This window comes from Equus caballus, chromosome 14, assembly GCF_041296265.1.
Source record: "Equus caballus isolate H_3958 breed thoroughbred chromosome 14, TB-T2T, whole genome shotgun sequence".
In the NCBI taxonomy this organism is placed as follows: domain Eukaryota; kingdom Metazoa; phylum Chordata; class Mammalia; order Perissodactyla; family Equidae; genus Equus; species Equus caballus.
The window spans coordinates 43,132,357-43,147,819 of NC_091697.1; the positions used below are offsets into that span (position 1 = coordinate 43,132,357).

The following is a 15,463-nucleotide window of genomic DNA, read 5'->3' on the forward strand; positions in this document are numbered from 1 at the left end:
GACTAGCACAGGGCCAGCCCCGTGGCCAAGTGGTTAAGTTTGCGCGCTCCACTTCGGTGGCCCAGGGTTTTGCCAGTTCGGATCCTGGGCGAGGACATGGCACTCCTCATCAAGCCACGCTGAGGCGGCATCCCACATAGCACAACCAGAAGGATCTGCAACTAGAATATACAACTACGTACTGGGGGCCTTTGGGGAGAAGAAGAAGAAGAAAAAAAAAGATTGGCAACAGTTGTTAGCTTAGGTGCCAATCTTAAAAAAAAAAAAACACAAAAGACTAGCACATAGTAAGGCCCCATAATGTTAACAAAAAATACTTTATATATATACACGCAATTATATATAGTAATTATATACTATCCCTTGAATGTGCACAGCACTCTTGCAGTTTTCCTAGCACCCTCACATCCCTCAGAGACAGAAGCAGAGCAAGGATTGTTACACTGTCTTACAGACTAGAAAACTGAGGCAGAGAAAGGCCAGGCTCTCACAGAACGCAGGTCTGTGGCTCCCCGCCAGAGACCTCGGCTCAGCCTCCTGAGATGTGTCCCCCGGGGCCGCCTCACCTCATCCCATATGCTTCTGACTTCCAGCCCACAGGGCACCTGTCCTTCCTCCAGGGAAACCTCCAGCTTTACAGAAACTCTGGACACACATGACTTCTCCATTAACTCGGGTTCACTGAGAACAGGACAACCTCTGCCCGTTAATTTCCTTCCAGTCATAACGTCCCTCTCACCGGGCAGTGCATGGGGTTCCCTAAGCCCTCACACGGCATGCTACCATTTGATCTGGAATAGTCCTTCTGTTCTAGGCAACCTGAGTTCAAGTCCCAGCTGAGCAGATCACTACCCTTAGCAAGGCTTACATGTGTTCAGCCTCAGTTTCCTCCTCTGTAAAGTGGTCTCCTGATGACTGCCCTTCGGGGTGACTGTGAGGATTGGGTCTCACAGGTGCGAAGTCCCAAGCATCAGGCGAGCACAGACGCTCCTGTAATGAGGGAGCACCACTCACTCAGAGGCTAAAGTGCGAGTTTCTGGAAGGCGGGAGTCCTGTCTCGTTCATCAGTGTACCCACACCTCCCGGATGTAATATGTGCTCGAGAAATACGCGGCAGAAATGAAACAACATCGCCAAAGCAACTCTCCCTTAGCCCTAGCTCGCCGATGTAGTTCATGACCCATTTCTCAGTGTGGGGGCTGGAGGCACGGAGCAGGGATGGTCAAGGCTGGAAGGGGTGAGTTATGGGCCCTGGGAAGTCCTCCCATCTGCCATGGCAGTGACGAAGGTCCTCCCAGGAGGGCCGTGCTCCGGGAGCCCTGAATGGAATCCTGTTGACTCAGAGGCATCAATAATGCACTAGCGTGTTCTCTTCTCATCGCCCTGTCACGCTAAGAATAGCACCAGCTACTCTTTCAGGGATTCCACAGGGAAGAGCGCAGGACACCAAGATGGGGACAAGCAGGGAAAGACATCACTAGGCTGTGGCCGGTCCAGCATCCTCCCTCCAAGGCCACCTTTCTGAACCCATAAGACAGAGGACCCCAGAGGTCAGAGCTGAAAGGGCTCTTAGAGGCAGCCGGTCAGGGGCTCTCAGGGATGTGGGAGGGGCCTGAGAAGATGCCCTTCCACCAGAACTGTTTCGTCTTTCCCTCCTCCCTTCTGATGCCCATTCTAATAAAGCCCGTGCCTTGAGCCCACCCCTCCCTATTCACGTGATGAACACATATAGGGTCGGTGGTCCCCTCTTAAGTGTGTCCTATGTCAAACTTTGGAGAGAGAGGAAGATTCTACAGCTTTTAATTAAAATTTTTTTCTAAGTTTAAAAATGACCTAGAACAGTGCTTCTCACACTTTAATACACTTAAGGTGATTCCTCAAGGATGTTGTTAAAATGCAGATCTGAGTCAGGAAGTCCGGGCTGGGGCCTGAGCGTGTCCCTTCTCAGAAGCTTCCAGGTGATGTTGGCATTGCGTCCACGGGCCATCCACTGAGGATAGAAAAACTAGAGTATTTCCCTACAGCACAGATGAAGAAACTGAGGCCCAGAGAGAAGAAGGGATGTGCTGAAGAGCACATGACAGAGCTGGGCTCACAGTGGAGGCCTCCTGACGCCTCCCAGGCTTGGCTGGGGGGCTCTGGGGTTGAATGGAGGTGCCAGGAGTGGAGCAGGGGACAGGCAACAGCTACAGGCAGTGGGAGACCCAGAGGGGCAGGGGTCCAGGGGTAGGCCTCCATTCAGCCAAAAGCTGAAGCTCCTGGGGTCCACAGGCTCCCACAAGGAAGAAAAGGAAACAAGAATTTGCCTGAGAAGAGGGTCTCAGCTAGAGTGACTGCAGCCTCCGGCCTGAGCACACACGTGCCCTCGCCAGCTTGCAGTCGAGGCCTGATGAACCACCAGAACCGTCCCGGAAGGCAGGACGCATCAAGTGACCGTCAAACTGCAAACGAGATCCAGGGAGAGGAAGAGATGCCCCGGCACTGTTCTTCAGTCATCGGTGCCGTGGCTAGGGGAGGGCGGGGGGCCCCTGGGCAGCACCCCCAGGGTGGGCATCCGAGGGAAAGAAGAAAAGATGGGAGGCAAGGCCTGCCTCCCAGACCAGCATGAGGAACTGCTCCTCCTTCCTAGGATGGGCCTCCAACCCCTTCTCAGCCTCCAGGCCCTGCATGACAGACCCACTGCCCCTCCACCCCCACCCCCTCCCCTCCTTCAAGCACTCAGTCAGGGCCCAAGCACTTCACCTCAGGGCCTTTGCACTGGCTGCTGCTTTTGCCTCCCTTCCCTTCCCTCCTCGGTGGTCACTCTCTGCCCATGCTTCTTATCCTTTGGGTCTGTTGACAGGTCTCAGGGAGGGCTTGCCTGCCCTCAGAGGTCATATTCCTCTGCCTGTCTTCCAAACTCTCATCAGATTTGTAACTCCATCATATTTGTCTGAGCGTCAGTGTGCTCTGCCCGATGGGAAGCAGCCCCTATAGGGCAGGGAACTTGGCTGTCATTTCTCTGCTATATTCCTGCCCCCACACCTAGGTCATAGCTGGGGGACAATAAACATTTATTGACTGAATGAAGGAATAAATGAATAAAAACACTGCTCACATCACTACTGCAAAGCCTTCTACCTCTGTGGTTCCAAGTGGCCTCACTCGCCCTGGAGAAGGCGTACAGGACTGAGGTTTGCAAGATTATCCCAGTATAGTCCTCTGCTCTGCTCCTTCCCAGCTGAGTGGCCTTCACAGGTCACATCCCCTCTCTGAGGGGTCTCCAGCACCAGTAGTCAGGTCTAAATGGGAGATGGAATCTGGGAAAGGCTTTGAAAGCTGTAAAGAGCTTTAATTGGTAGCACTACTCTATCCATGTTTGAGACCCAGAGAGGGAAAGAGCCTCATTCAAGGCCACACAGCCAGTGTGCGGTGATGCTGGGTCCCAAGCACAGCATAAAGCCAGCAGCTGGGCTTCAGGCCCACCCAGGCTCAGTGGGGGGCACCTTCTGCCTGGAGGCTGGGCAGGGGTGGAGAAGGGAGAGGAGAGGGTGGCTGGGAGCATTCAGCCTCAGGCCCAGAGCCAGGGTGGGGTGGGCGGGGCCCCCAGCAGGAGGCCTGAGTGGGGCCTGGCAGCTGGGCATGGGGGAGCCAACTGGCGCAGGCTGGGTGGTGGCATGCTTACTCCCCATGCGCGTGACAGTCTATTTTTTAATCAGCACCCTCCCCATCCCCCAACTCCAAAAGGGCCCATAACAGGAATCGTGTCCAGGCTGAGACCAGGGCCACCTTGGGGATCGGTGGGAGGGTCCCCAACTCCCATCACCCCATGGAGCCTGCAAGTACTAAGCAGCCCACAGGCAGGACAGGAGACCCAGGAGGAAGAGCGCTTCCTGCCTGTGTGACCTTGGACCTGTCCCTAGACTTTCTGACCTCAGTTTCCCCCATCTGTACAGTGATGGGAGGCATGCCAGCCTCCATGGGAGTTCATGACAACCCAGGCTCTTGGGATCTACTCAAGCTCCGAGGCACTAATGACGCCCACTCATCAGGCCCTGGCAGAGCCTCCACTCCCACAGCACTCCCAGGGTACACTTGATCCTCCCTGACCTACTCCCAGAGGAGGGAGGGAGGGGAAGAAAAGAGGCTGAGCCGGCTCAAGGGACAACCTCAAAATCCCAGACCCCAGACCCAGTGAGGCTCTTCCATCCAGGGCCTGAGGGACAGAGATGATGAGAATCAAAGAGGAATGCTATGCATTCTTAAGCAGGTGGCTTGGCCCCTCTGAGCCTCTGGCACTCTATCTAAAGCAGAAGAGATGGTGTTGTGCAGTAGTTAAGCACGCAGGCTTTGGGGCCAGATTGTCCTGGTTTGAATCTGGCCACTTACCAGCTATATGACCTTGAGAAATTCACTTAACCTCTTTGTGTCTCAGTTTCCCGTGTGTAAAATGTTGATAATAACAGTACTTACTTCGTGGAGTTGCTGACATGTAAAGAACTCAGAACACCCCTGGCACATAGCAAGTAACCGTAAACGTTAACTATTTTTCAAGAACTTTGGCTTTTATCTATGGAACACTCTTAGTCTCCGAGAGATTTTATTCCAGAGGATTAGATGTGAGGTCTCAGGCCAGCCCACTCTCCTGTCTGTGGGGCTCACCCAGCCTGCCCCTTCCTGGGCCATCACGGTGACGGCCCCTCCTGCTGGACCTGTGTTTTTGGCACCTTTCGAGCTCTTTCACACCCACGAATGCCCTCACAGCCCTCCGAGCCCGTTCCATAGCAGCCCCGAACTGAAGCCTGAGTCCCAGAGGAAGCGAATGATTTGTCCAGGACCACCAGCCAGTGAGCTCAGATGAAGAGGTTCCAGGATCTGTTCCTGAAGCTCCGTCCAGGCCCTTTTCCCCAGTGCTGTACCCATCCTCCCGCCCTCAAAACCTGTTCCTGGCCAAACACTGAAAAGGAACTTATACGGAGAGAGGAGTCTTGAGCGTGCGTCCACCTCCTCAAGGGCCTCATATTCTAACAGATCAAAGCATGACAATACTATTTAATGAGTAATAGTTATCATTTTTTAGCATTTATCATCTCATTTAACTTCAGAACAACAGCACAAGATAGGGTTTATTATTGTTTCTATTTTATAGATGAAGAAATAAAAGCCTAGAGAGGTTATATAACATGCTCAAGGTCTCCCAGCTACTCAGGAGGAGAGCCCGGCGGTCCAGCCACAGGATCTGTGTATCAGCCCCGCAGGAAGCAGGCAGCACAGGGTGGACCGGATTCCGCTTCACCTGCAGCAGGCCTGGGGGGCCGGGCAGGGCAGGGTAAGGTCAACACAGTACTATACTATCCGGCCTCACCAAGTGGAAAAGATGAAGCTAGGATGGTGGAATTTCAGCCAGTGGCCAGTTGGTAAAGATTTCATTCTGGAGAGAGAGGGCTTTTGTCAGCCTCTGGAATTACAGGGCCTGGAGGCTGTCCCCACAGTGACTCCTCCTCTGGCCACAATGAGTAGCGATTGAGCCCCTGTGTCAAGGGACAGTTCACAAAGGACTCTGAGCTCATACACACACAGGCCTAACTCAGCAGAGCCCAGCCACCTCTCGGACCAGACCGCAGGCCCGGGGCTCCTATAGCCAATGGCCACCCCACCCCCCACCCCCAGCTCCCAGTGTAGACCATTTATCATGCTCTGAGATGCCCTTCCTCCCAACCCAATCGCCCCCATTCTTCTAGGCCCAAGTTCTGAACAGGCCTCCTCCACGAAGCCAGCCGTGACCACTCCTTCAAATAATACTCCAGTCTCCACTCCAATGTCACCTCCAGAGGGAGGCCTTCCCCAGCCACCAACACAAAGTAACCCCTCCAACTGGTCTCCATCTTTGCAGTGTGGCTTTTTAAAAAAATATATATACCACTTTTATCTATCTGAAAACATCTTGTTGATTTCTTTGCTTCCCTTTTTCTTGTCTATCTCCCCAATTAAAATGCAAGCTCCTTGAGGTCAGGGACCTGTCTCATTCACTCCTATAACCCTAGTGCCTAAAGGACCCACCCCATCCCGTTGCTAGCCAGGGACACTGAGGTCCATAGAGAGCAAGGCATTCACCCAAGGTCACACGGCAAGCAAGTGACCTTGGGTGAATCCCTTAGCAGAGGTTGGCCTAGCCCCTAGGTCTCTGCACTGCAGCCCAGGGCACTTGGCCTATCCCCACCCGCACTCCAGTTGACTCTCTGCTGACTTATCTTGTCCCTGCCTCCACACGACAGTGGGGGCCAGAGCCTGCAAACCCTTGACAACAGCGCCCTTCCACCTCCCCAGGGGCTCGCCGTGCCCCTTGCTGGGCAGCCCTGCCTGCTTCCCCCTCCGTCCCTCCCTTCCTGGCATCAGCAGCTCTGATGAGCTCATGTCTGGAAGCCCGGGAGCTGCCCTGAAGGAAGAGGAGCCTCCCAGGCCAGGCCCCTAGGCCTGGAGGTGTGTTTGGCCTTGTAGGAGGGGGACCCAGGCAGGAAGGTGCTGAGCCCCGCCCAGCCCGCCTCCCAAGCTGAGAAGAGGGAGAGACGGTTCCTCCCCTGCTCCTCCCATCTCTCCAGGTGCTCCTGGGCCACTCAGCCCCCTCCCACTTATCAAGGAGCTTCTCTGTCCCAGGGAGGGGCATCTGCTGCCTTCGACTCACAGAATCACACAGGGTGCCCCCCTGCCCTTCCCAGCCTCATCTCCCCAGCTCTGAAATGGGAAGATGAGATAAAATGCAGCCCCAAGAAGCTAGAGGTCAGTTGGGAACCAGGCACCTGTATGCCACAGGGTTTTTTTCTCTTTTTTTTCACCTTAGGGGAAGGGCAACAGCTAATAAGAGAGCGAAGGCGTTAAAGACCTTATTCTAACCATGTAAACGCTGATTCTGACCCCAGCTTAATTTAGGTGCTAGTTCGGGAGGCGGTGGGGAGCTGGCCCACGGCCTGCAAAGTAGGCACCGGCCTGAAAAGTGGTGACTGGGAGCCGGGGTGGCATAGCAGCAAACCATTTGCCTTTGGGAAGTTCTCTGAATATGGAACTAGAGTGATCCTAGTCCATTCTCCTTATTGTACAGATGGGGAAACTGAGGACCCAAGAGGAGGTGGAATCAAGATCTCATATGCAGACAGAGGCAGGGGACCCCTCCTCCACAGGGCATTTTCACCTCTCTTGAGGGGTCTGTCCCACAGCCTGAGGTAATAGGGTAAGCTGTGGGGGAGGAGGTCTTCGGTTTGCTTGTGGTGCTGCCCCCCAACACAGGATGGGGGCCAGGCCTGGGACTGGGGACAGGCAGCCTGGCACCACAAGGTTTGCAGTCCCTTACCCAGTGTGCCCTAGTCCCTCTGAGCGGCATTCTATCTCATCACTGCCCCTACAGCCACCATGAGCACTGCTGTCTCCAACTCCGTTGTCCCCTCAATGGGAGCCAGAGAGGGCAGGGGGCTTCCCCCAAGATCACACAGCAAGTTGGTTTATTACAGTGCCACCTGCCACTCGGGATAGCGTGGGGAGGGGGGCTGGGGCTTCCCTGCTCACTGTGGTCCCTTGTAGACAACCCAGACATGGAACACAGCGGGGTCCCTGTCCACATGGAGAATAGGGCCTGAAACTCAGGGTGGAGGTGGGGAGGAAAGCATCTCTCCAGGGTCTTCAGAGGTCCCGTTAGAGCCCTGGATGTAGCCCCCTGATTCCACAGCGCAACGGTCAGAAAGAAACCGCACCCTCCACTCCACCTCTAGAGCCTCGGTGCTCACCTTGGCAAACGGGGCAATAATGGGGTGTCGTGAGAATTTGATGTGGAGCCCTTCGGACAGATCCCCCCTCCCCGGAGGCCCTCAGGAAAGGCCTCGATTTCCCCAGGTGGGGCTGGGGCGGTGGTCCAGGCGCTCCGAAGGTTCAGCGTCCCGCCTGCCTCGCCGGCCCGGCCAGACCCCGGCGCCGGGCGCCCCGCCCGCGGGGAGGGGGGGCGCGGGCCCAGCACACGCCGTTCCCGCTGCCCCGCAGGCGCCCATGTTGGTCAACCCCGGGCAGAGCCCAGCCCGCCGTTTCCCTGAGCCAAGCGGCTCCCACCTTTCCCAGAGCGTGCGGGGGGCGCAGACCCCCCTCCGGCAGTTGCCCACCCGGGAGCCGGGGGCCGCTGCGGTCCCGATCTGCTTGTGGGTTGGGGCTCGAGGGCTGGAGCCCCCGCAGCCCCAGGGAGTAGCTTCCCCGCATCGGGGCGTCATCCCACTCCTGAGCTGCTTGAGAGCTTTGAGATTTCTCCAGCGCCCCCCACCCCCACCCTACAGATGGAGAAACTGAGGCCCAGAGTGTGGCAGCGACTTGGCCAAGGTCATCCTGCGTGAGGGGACCGGAGCCCAGGTGTGCCACCTCCACCGGGGCGGCGCCGGGAACAGCACAGGTGGGAAGGGGCGAGGCTTGCTCGGCGCCCGCACCCCTGCCTGGGCCAGCGCCCCTCACTCACCTCCAGCCGCAGCGCGCGGTCCCCGAGCTCACCGGCGCCGCCACCTCCGAGCACCTGGCCGCGTCCGTCAGGGCGCCCCGCCCCGAGACCCCCGCCACCCCCGCCCCGCGCCGGACGCCCCCTCTGCGCCGCCGCCACCGCCACTGCCTAGCGGGCTGCTCGGGGACCCGGAGCCGGGAGGGCTGGGCGGGCGGGCGAGCCGCGCTCCTGCCGCCCGCTCCCCGGGGCCCTAGCGCCGCCCTGCCCACCGCCCCGCCCCGCCCAGCCCTTGGAGGTGCGCCTCCCTCCCCCACAGGCTCGGCCTCCTGTCTCCTGGCGGTCCCCCTCACTCCCCCTTTCCTCTCCCTGTGCATCGCTCTCTGCTGCCCAGTTGTCTGGCTCTCTGTTTCCTCCTCGTTTTTTTGTATCTCTAGGTCGGTCCCTAAAGCCTTCTGCTTTCTGTTTCACTCAGTTTCTTCATGCCTCCCCATCCTCATCTCCATTTCTTTTCTTCATCCCTCCCACTACCCCCCTTTTAAATATGTCTTTGTGATTCTGTCCCCATCACTGACACCACTTCCCACCTCCCCCACCTCCCCACCCCATTTCCTTTCAGACCCAGATGCAGGACCCTCTGAGGCCCATCCACTCTGCTTCCTCTCAGCCCCAGCACTGGAATAACTGTTACTTGGTAGGACTTAGGCAAATGGGGACTGAGGAAGATTGCCACCTCCTCACCAGCCGGAGGCCATCCCCTGACTTAACTACTGGGCCAGCAACAAGGGCAGGGTGCTGTGTGCCTCTGGGGCTTCAGTTCCCTATCTGTTCATTGAACTAACTGCCGTTCAGATTGCGCTCAGCAGAGCCCATGGCAGCAGTCACTGTGCTGCAGAATCACATGGGGATGCTGTTAAAAGCTGAGAGTCCCACATGCTGGTGCGCCCTCTCAGTGTGGGGTGGGCAGTGGGCTTGGAAACAGGACTGATAACAAGCACCCTTCACACCCCCAACAATTCTGAAACAAAACCATGCTATGCTTGGGCAAATGCCGGCCTGGGTTTTCACCGAAGTTTCCCTGCGTTTCACATACCCCACCCCTTCAACCAGAGCAGTTCCACTTTCATCTGTCTTTTATATCAAGGTTCTGTGTTTAGATTTCTACCACAGGAAGTTAGAAATGTGCTGATGTAAGCCCACCCCACTCAAGGTTCTGTGAAATGCAGAGCTGCATGTGGCCTGGGTTTGGGACATCCCCTGTCCCCAGTGGGCAGGCTCTGAGTGCAGGAGGTCAGGTGACAGAAGGGACAAACCCTCCTGGCCACTCCCATCCCTCTCCCTGGCCCCATGGTTTGCAGAGGATTCCTCTGGCCTTGTGGCTGCTCTTGTGCTGGGGCTGCCACAGGGGGAGATGGGGGGCACAAAGAGGGTCCCGGGGATTGGCATCAGGCAGGGTATTGCCTGCCCTCCGAGTGTGTGTGCTAGGAAAGTGGCTACAGCCCAGCCTGTGGGGAAGCAGGAAAGGAACTGTGTGTGGGAGAGAGAGGGAGAGAGAGAGAGAAAGGCTAGGATTACTGTGTGGGTGGGTATGAAAGAGCAGGAGATGGGGAAAAGGAAGGAGGACAGAAAGTGGTTCGGTCTGTATGTAGGCGTGTGCCAGTGGGTGTGCAAGAGTGGATATGCCTGTAGGAGAGAATGCGTGCATGTAAGAGAGATTTTAAAGTGTAGGTGTGCGAGCAAAAGGAAATGGAGAAAAAACATGCTTTTAACCTGTAGCTAGGGGAGGGAATATGTGTGCTTGTATGTTTCCAAGCGGGACTGTGGCCATGGATGCAAATCTGATACACACGTCCACACGTGAAAGTGAGGCATGCGTGGGCGAGAGGGGTCTGTGGGAGAGCGTCTGCTGGTGTGTATCCCATGCATGGATGTGTGGGTATCTGAGGGCATGCCCATGTGTGCACAGGTGTGCAGATGTGTGAGTACATACACGTGAGTATTTGCATAAGAACACGCTGTGTATACATGTGTGTATGTGGGGGTGTGAGCGTGTGCGGGAGTGCACATGTGAGGCGCACATGAGCCTGTGAGCCCTGCTTCTGCACCGTCACCCTCCTATTATGGTCACTGTGGCGTGGGTGAGGGAGTGGGCAGCGCCAAGCCCAGCCTCCTCTGTCTGCCCTCCCTCCCACAGCCTGAAGAGCAGGGGCCTTGTCCTTGGTCCAGTGACCACTGTCAGCTCTTACCATGGACGTGGGTTCCTCTGCCTCAACAAGATAGACATGGCCAGGGGCCGGGCTCATCTGAAAACCCAGATCCACGCCCTGTCCCCACCCCAGAGGCTTGGAGCAGTTTCCAACTAGAGTTGGAAAGGCCTCCAATCCTCCAGACACCCTGGACCCCCAATAAAAAATGGCCAGAGAGAAGGGAAGGCAGCTCTCCCGAAGCCTGGGGGAAGGAGGGGCTGGATCAGTGCCGGATCCCAGGCCTCCTGAGTGGATCCAAGGGGGAGGGAACACGGCTCCATAGAATCCTCCTCCATCCCCCGGAGCCTGAACAACCTTTTTCCAGCCCTGGGTGGGAGGAAGAACACAGCCTGCCTCGTCTCCATGGAGACAAGGCAGCACAGAGGGTGGCTGACAGCATGGGCCAGACCTCCCAGGGTTCCCATCTCAGCTCTGCCACTCACAGCCCTGAGACTTTGACCAGTCCCCTAAACTCATTGTGCCTTAGTTTCCTCATCTGTGAAAAAGAGATAAGAATAGTATGAACCTCATAGGGTTGTTTAGAGGATGAAATGCAGTAACCCATACAAAGCATTTAGCACAGTGCCTAACATCTGAACTGGGAGGCAGAAGCCCTGGGTTCCAGCTCTAGCTTTGCCACCAACTTACTGTGTGATCTTGGACAAGTTGCTTGCCATCTCTGGGCCTCAGAGTCTCCACAAGATTATCTACGTAATAATCTCAATGAACACTGCCAGTTATGAGCAGCTGAGACTTTGTGGAAAGGACAGCTGTAGCATGGGGCTCTCTTGCTGAACTAAGGACTAACCAGCGCTGGTTCAGACCTGACCACGAGCCCTACATGACACTCTCCTCCCCACATATATTCTCCCAAATTGGCAGCAGCTGATGGCAGGAAACTGGAGCTGCAGGCTGCTGCCCACCTCATCTCTCTGCACTCCTGACCGTTCAGCCTGCCAAGGACCCCATTCTGCCCTGCTCAGCTGGTACTCAGGCCTTAGAGAAACGACATTGGTACTCACCCATCCCAAGTGGTGTGTGCCCAAGGCAGAAGATGCTGTGCCCCATACTTGAAACTGCCAGGGAACCCTCAAGAGAAGCAGGTATAATTGTGGGAGGATGGGTGTAGTTGTCTGAAGATGTTTATAATCCTCAGGCAGCAATGGGAGGAAGCTTTGAAAGAAAGCCCTAATCCATTAATAACCTGGCAGCTCCACAGACCTCTTCCCTCCGGATCTCTCGGCGGAGAGAAGGGACTCTGGCCCCTCCCTTTCCCAAAGGAGCAGAAAGGCCAGTGTAGGCTCGGACCCAAGACCACCCGGATTTCCACTCTCCTGCAAGACCTCCGCCTCCGAGAAGTCTTCCCTGCTCATTTCATCCTCCTGAGGTCACTCCTGCCTTCTCTGTCCCTAGAAATGTTCAGGACAGAACTAGATAACCATCCAGCTGGACATTAAAGGGAGGAATGAACCAGGCTGTGAGGCAAGAAGAACACGACCATAGTCTCAGCTCCAACGCTGACTGTGTGACCTTGGGCAAGGGACTCAAGTCTCTGAGCCTCTCAGTTCCCTCATGCGTACAATGGGGAGAAATGTCTTGAAATGCTGTAGTAAGACCAATGAGAATGGGACACTGTGAAAGGACTTAGCTCCGTGTGAGGAACCAACAGGACTCATTAAAGTAGTCCCTTCTTCTCCCCTCTCCATCTGTGGCCTCTTCCACTCCAGAATGTCGACAGACAACACTCTTCCTTATAAATCCAGAATACAGTGGTGGCTAAGAGCAAAGCCTCATATTCAAAACACTGTGATTGAGTCAGGGCTTAGCAGCTTGCTGGCCATGAGTCTTGGACAAGTCACTTACATTCTCTGCGCCTCGATCTTCCCATCTGTACAATGGAGATGATATGTTCCTAATGGGATTGTTAGGAGATGAAATGAAACGACATGTGTAAAGCTCTAGCACAGCGAGCTTAAGAAATAACAGCTGTGGTATTATTGAGCCAATGATGATCATTTTGATTAGTATCAATATCCCTCACATGCTTGTCTAGATTACTCTAAAATTTCCGAAACACTGGCCCATCTGGGATCATTGCAACCTCACGACAGCTCTATGAGGTAGATAGGGCTCATATTTTTATTTTATTTCCACAGATGAAGAAACGGAGGCTCACCAAGGGGAAGGGATTTGCTGGGGTTTGGCTGGTCAGCATTGGGTCCAGAATCAACACCCACATCTCCCGGCCCTGTGAGAGGGAAGGGAGCGTGTCCTGGGGCTTCAGGCTTTTGGGGACCTGGATTTGGGCTGACTCTGGTATGAGGGCCCACCTCCAAGTTCAAGGCTGCTAGACCCTCTTGAGGTCCTCCTTCCTCCTGCCCCACATGCACCGAAGGGCCCCCTCGCTCCTGCCCGCCTCCCTGTGTAACCCAAGCCTGGTGGGGGAATGGTGGCCCCGGGGGGTGGTCAGAGCATGGAGAGGATTATTTCAGAAAAGACAGTGGGGTGGGCGGGATGGCTGGTGAGATGCCAGCCGGGGCGTCAGCGACGCCCGCACAGAAATGAAGCGTTCCTTCAGTTTCCTGACGCACAAGCCCTCCCAGGCCTGTGTCCCCCGCACGCCCTGCACCCCAGGATCTGCTGGCAGCGGCTCCCGCCTGAGCAAGCATGGCCCTGCTCACGTCCTCCCCATCTGGACCCACTTCAGCGTTTCCATGGGCCCGCGGTGGAGGTGATTCAGCATGGGTTTCCCTGTCCCGCCCTGCACTGCCAGCTTCCGCTGCCTGTGGGAACATTATCGTCAGTCTTCCTTCCGTGAGCTCTGCCCTACACACTGTCACCAGGTCCTCCCTGGAGCCCCTGTGATGTGGGTCCTGCTTCTGTCATCTCTGACAGATGGGAAGCTGAGGTCCAGGTGAGGAATGTGGGCTCAGCTCGGCCACCGACAGGCCGAGTGACCTGGATAGCCTCTCCTCCCTCTGGGCCTCAGTTTTCCCACCTGTAAAATTAGGAGGTCTCTACCTCGGAAGCTCCACAGGGCAGGGACCGCACCTGTTTGCCCCGTGCTGCATCCCCAGCACCCGGGGGGCTGCTCTCAGTATGTTCAGGGAGACGGTTCTGCCCCATCAGTGGCTCCGACTCCATGGTCATTCCTCACCACGGATGATTAAAGGGCAGAGAAGAGTGAAGGATGGATTTTTTTTAACCAACCATGATAATACAGCTTTCGCTCACTGCCTACTCACGTGCCCTCTTTGGCAGAGAAAAGAGTGGGCTTAGATGTGGTACAGCGAGAACTGCACGTAACTCGCAGCCTCCGCCATCTCTCCACAGCTGTTAATCTGGGCATGCCCGTGGGACTGTGATGGGCTGTTACGTATCATGGGAAACAGGGTCAGGAGCCTCTGTGATGCTGGCAGTCCAGGGGAACAGGGACATGAGCTTACCTGGTTTCTGGGCAACCCTGGGCCCAGGGCTGGAGCTGAGGCTGGCTGTCCTCACCTGCCGAGCCCTCACCATGGCCCAGTCCTGGCTGGCCCTGTTGTCATGCTGGGAACCCCCTTGTGCCTCCCTGGAGCAGGTGGGTGGCTGGAGGCCCAGGGCTCTGGGCAGCTGTGGTGCCCCTTGGGTGGCTCTGCAGGTGCTGTCCTCACTCTTGCTGGCCACTCCATCTTCCTCCAAGTCTGTGAACCCCGCCTCTCCCTGCAGGCCCTCCTCGCCGCCGCTCTCCTCAGCCTCCAAGGCCAGACACCTGTAGCTCCCATCGGGGATCCCGAAGGCGCAGGGGGTAGACCTGCCCTCGCTGGGTCCGAGGGGTGGGGATGGGAGGTGGGGGCCCAGCATGGTGCTGCCTCTCCTCAGGGATGCAGAGAAGCTGACACCTGAGGTGGGGCCGGGGCCACCTGTGCAAGCACTGGTCTCTGCTCCTCTAGAGGCCTCCTCTGGCTCTCTGCAGCTTTGTCTTCCTCAGCCGACTCGCAGAGCGGAGGCGAGGTCCAACTCTGGGGCCTTCCTTGGCCAGGTGGGGTGGTGGACCCCCAAGCCCTCCTTCTTAACTCTGGTCTGTAGGCCCCCCTTCAAGACGATCTATCTGCACAGGGAGAAAAGAACAGCACAAGAGACAGTTCGCTAGGTGTTCCAGATGGAATTTCTGAGACCTGTCCACTTTAGGGTAGCCCTGAGAACTGGCTGGGGATTGGGTTACAAGTCCCACACATCCACGGGACAGACCCAAGCTTCAGTCATTTGTCATCCCAAATTTTTGCCATATCCTTATGCCACCTGATACTTTATTTACTTAATATTTTTCCGTCAGTCAACTTTAAATAACTTATTTCTATTATTTTAGTCTTATCTTAAGCAATAATTGCAGGAAAACCACAACTATGTTGTGCTAAGTCATTTTTCTCCCTAATACACATTAAATAAATATCTAGTTATTTCAAAATACTTCTCTGGGCACTGCCTAGCAAGAATTCTCTCACGTGCCACCAAAGGTACATATGCCACAGGAATCACAGGAGTGGTGGGTCAGAGGGCACAAGACTGTGGCCAGGGACCCCCTGAGGGGGCTGTGCACCAAGGGATGTGATGCAGTGATGTGCTTGCGTGTCCAGGCTTTGAGCTGGACCGCCACCTGTGTGGTGGGCAGCAAGTCACATGACCTGTCTGAACCTCAACTTCCCCATCTAGAAAATGGGAACTGTAATATCTCTGACATAGTGTTACAATGAGGATTAAGTGAGAAAATGCATGCAGAGGACTTAGCACGGTTTCT

The 15,463-nt window shown here is 55.8% G+C and overlaps 1 protein-coding gene across 5 annotated transcripts in view; it reads right to left on the reverse strand.

Moving 5' to 3' along the window:
* Nucleotides 1–15,463, reverse strand: part of SYNPO (synaptopodin) — a 54,823-nt gene that overhangs the window by 21,845 nt on the left and 17,515 nt on the right. For 4 of the 5 annotated variants that reach the window (XM_005599293.4, XM_070233015.1, XM_070233016.1 and 1 more), the window contains exon 2: nucleotides 14,133–14,776. In XM_005599293.4, the coding sequence (XP_005599350.3) occupies nucleotides 14,133–14,529 (397 nt within the window). In that variant the 5' untranslated portion in view covers nucleotides 14,530–14,776. Of the gene's footprint in view, nucleotides 1–8,464; nucleotides 8,606–14,132; nucleotides 14,777–15,463 lie in introns of those variants that run through there. The other variant, XM_023617402.2, reaches the window with a different exon arrangement.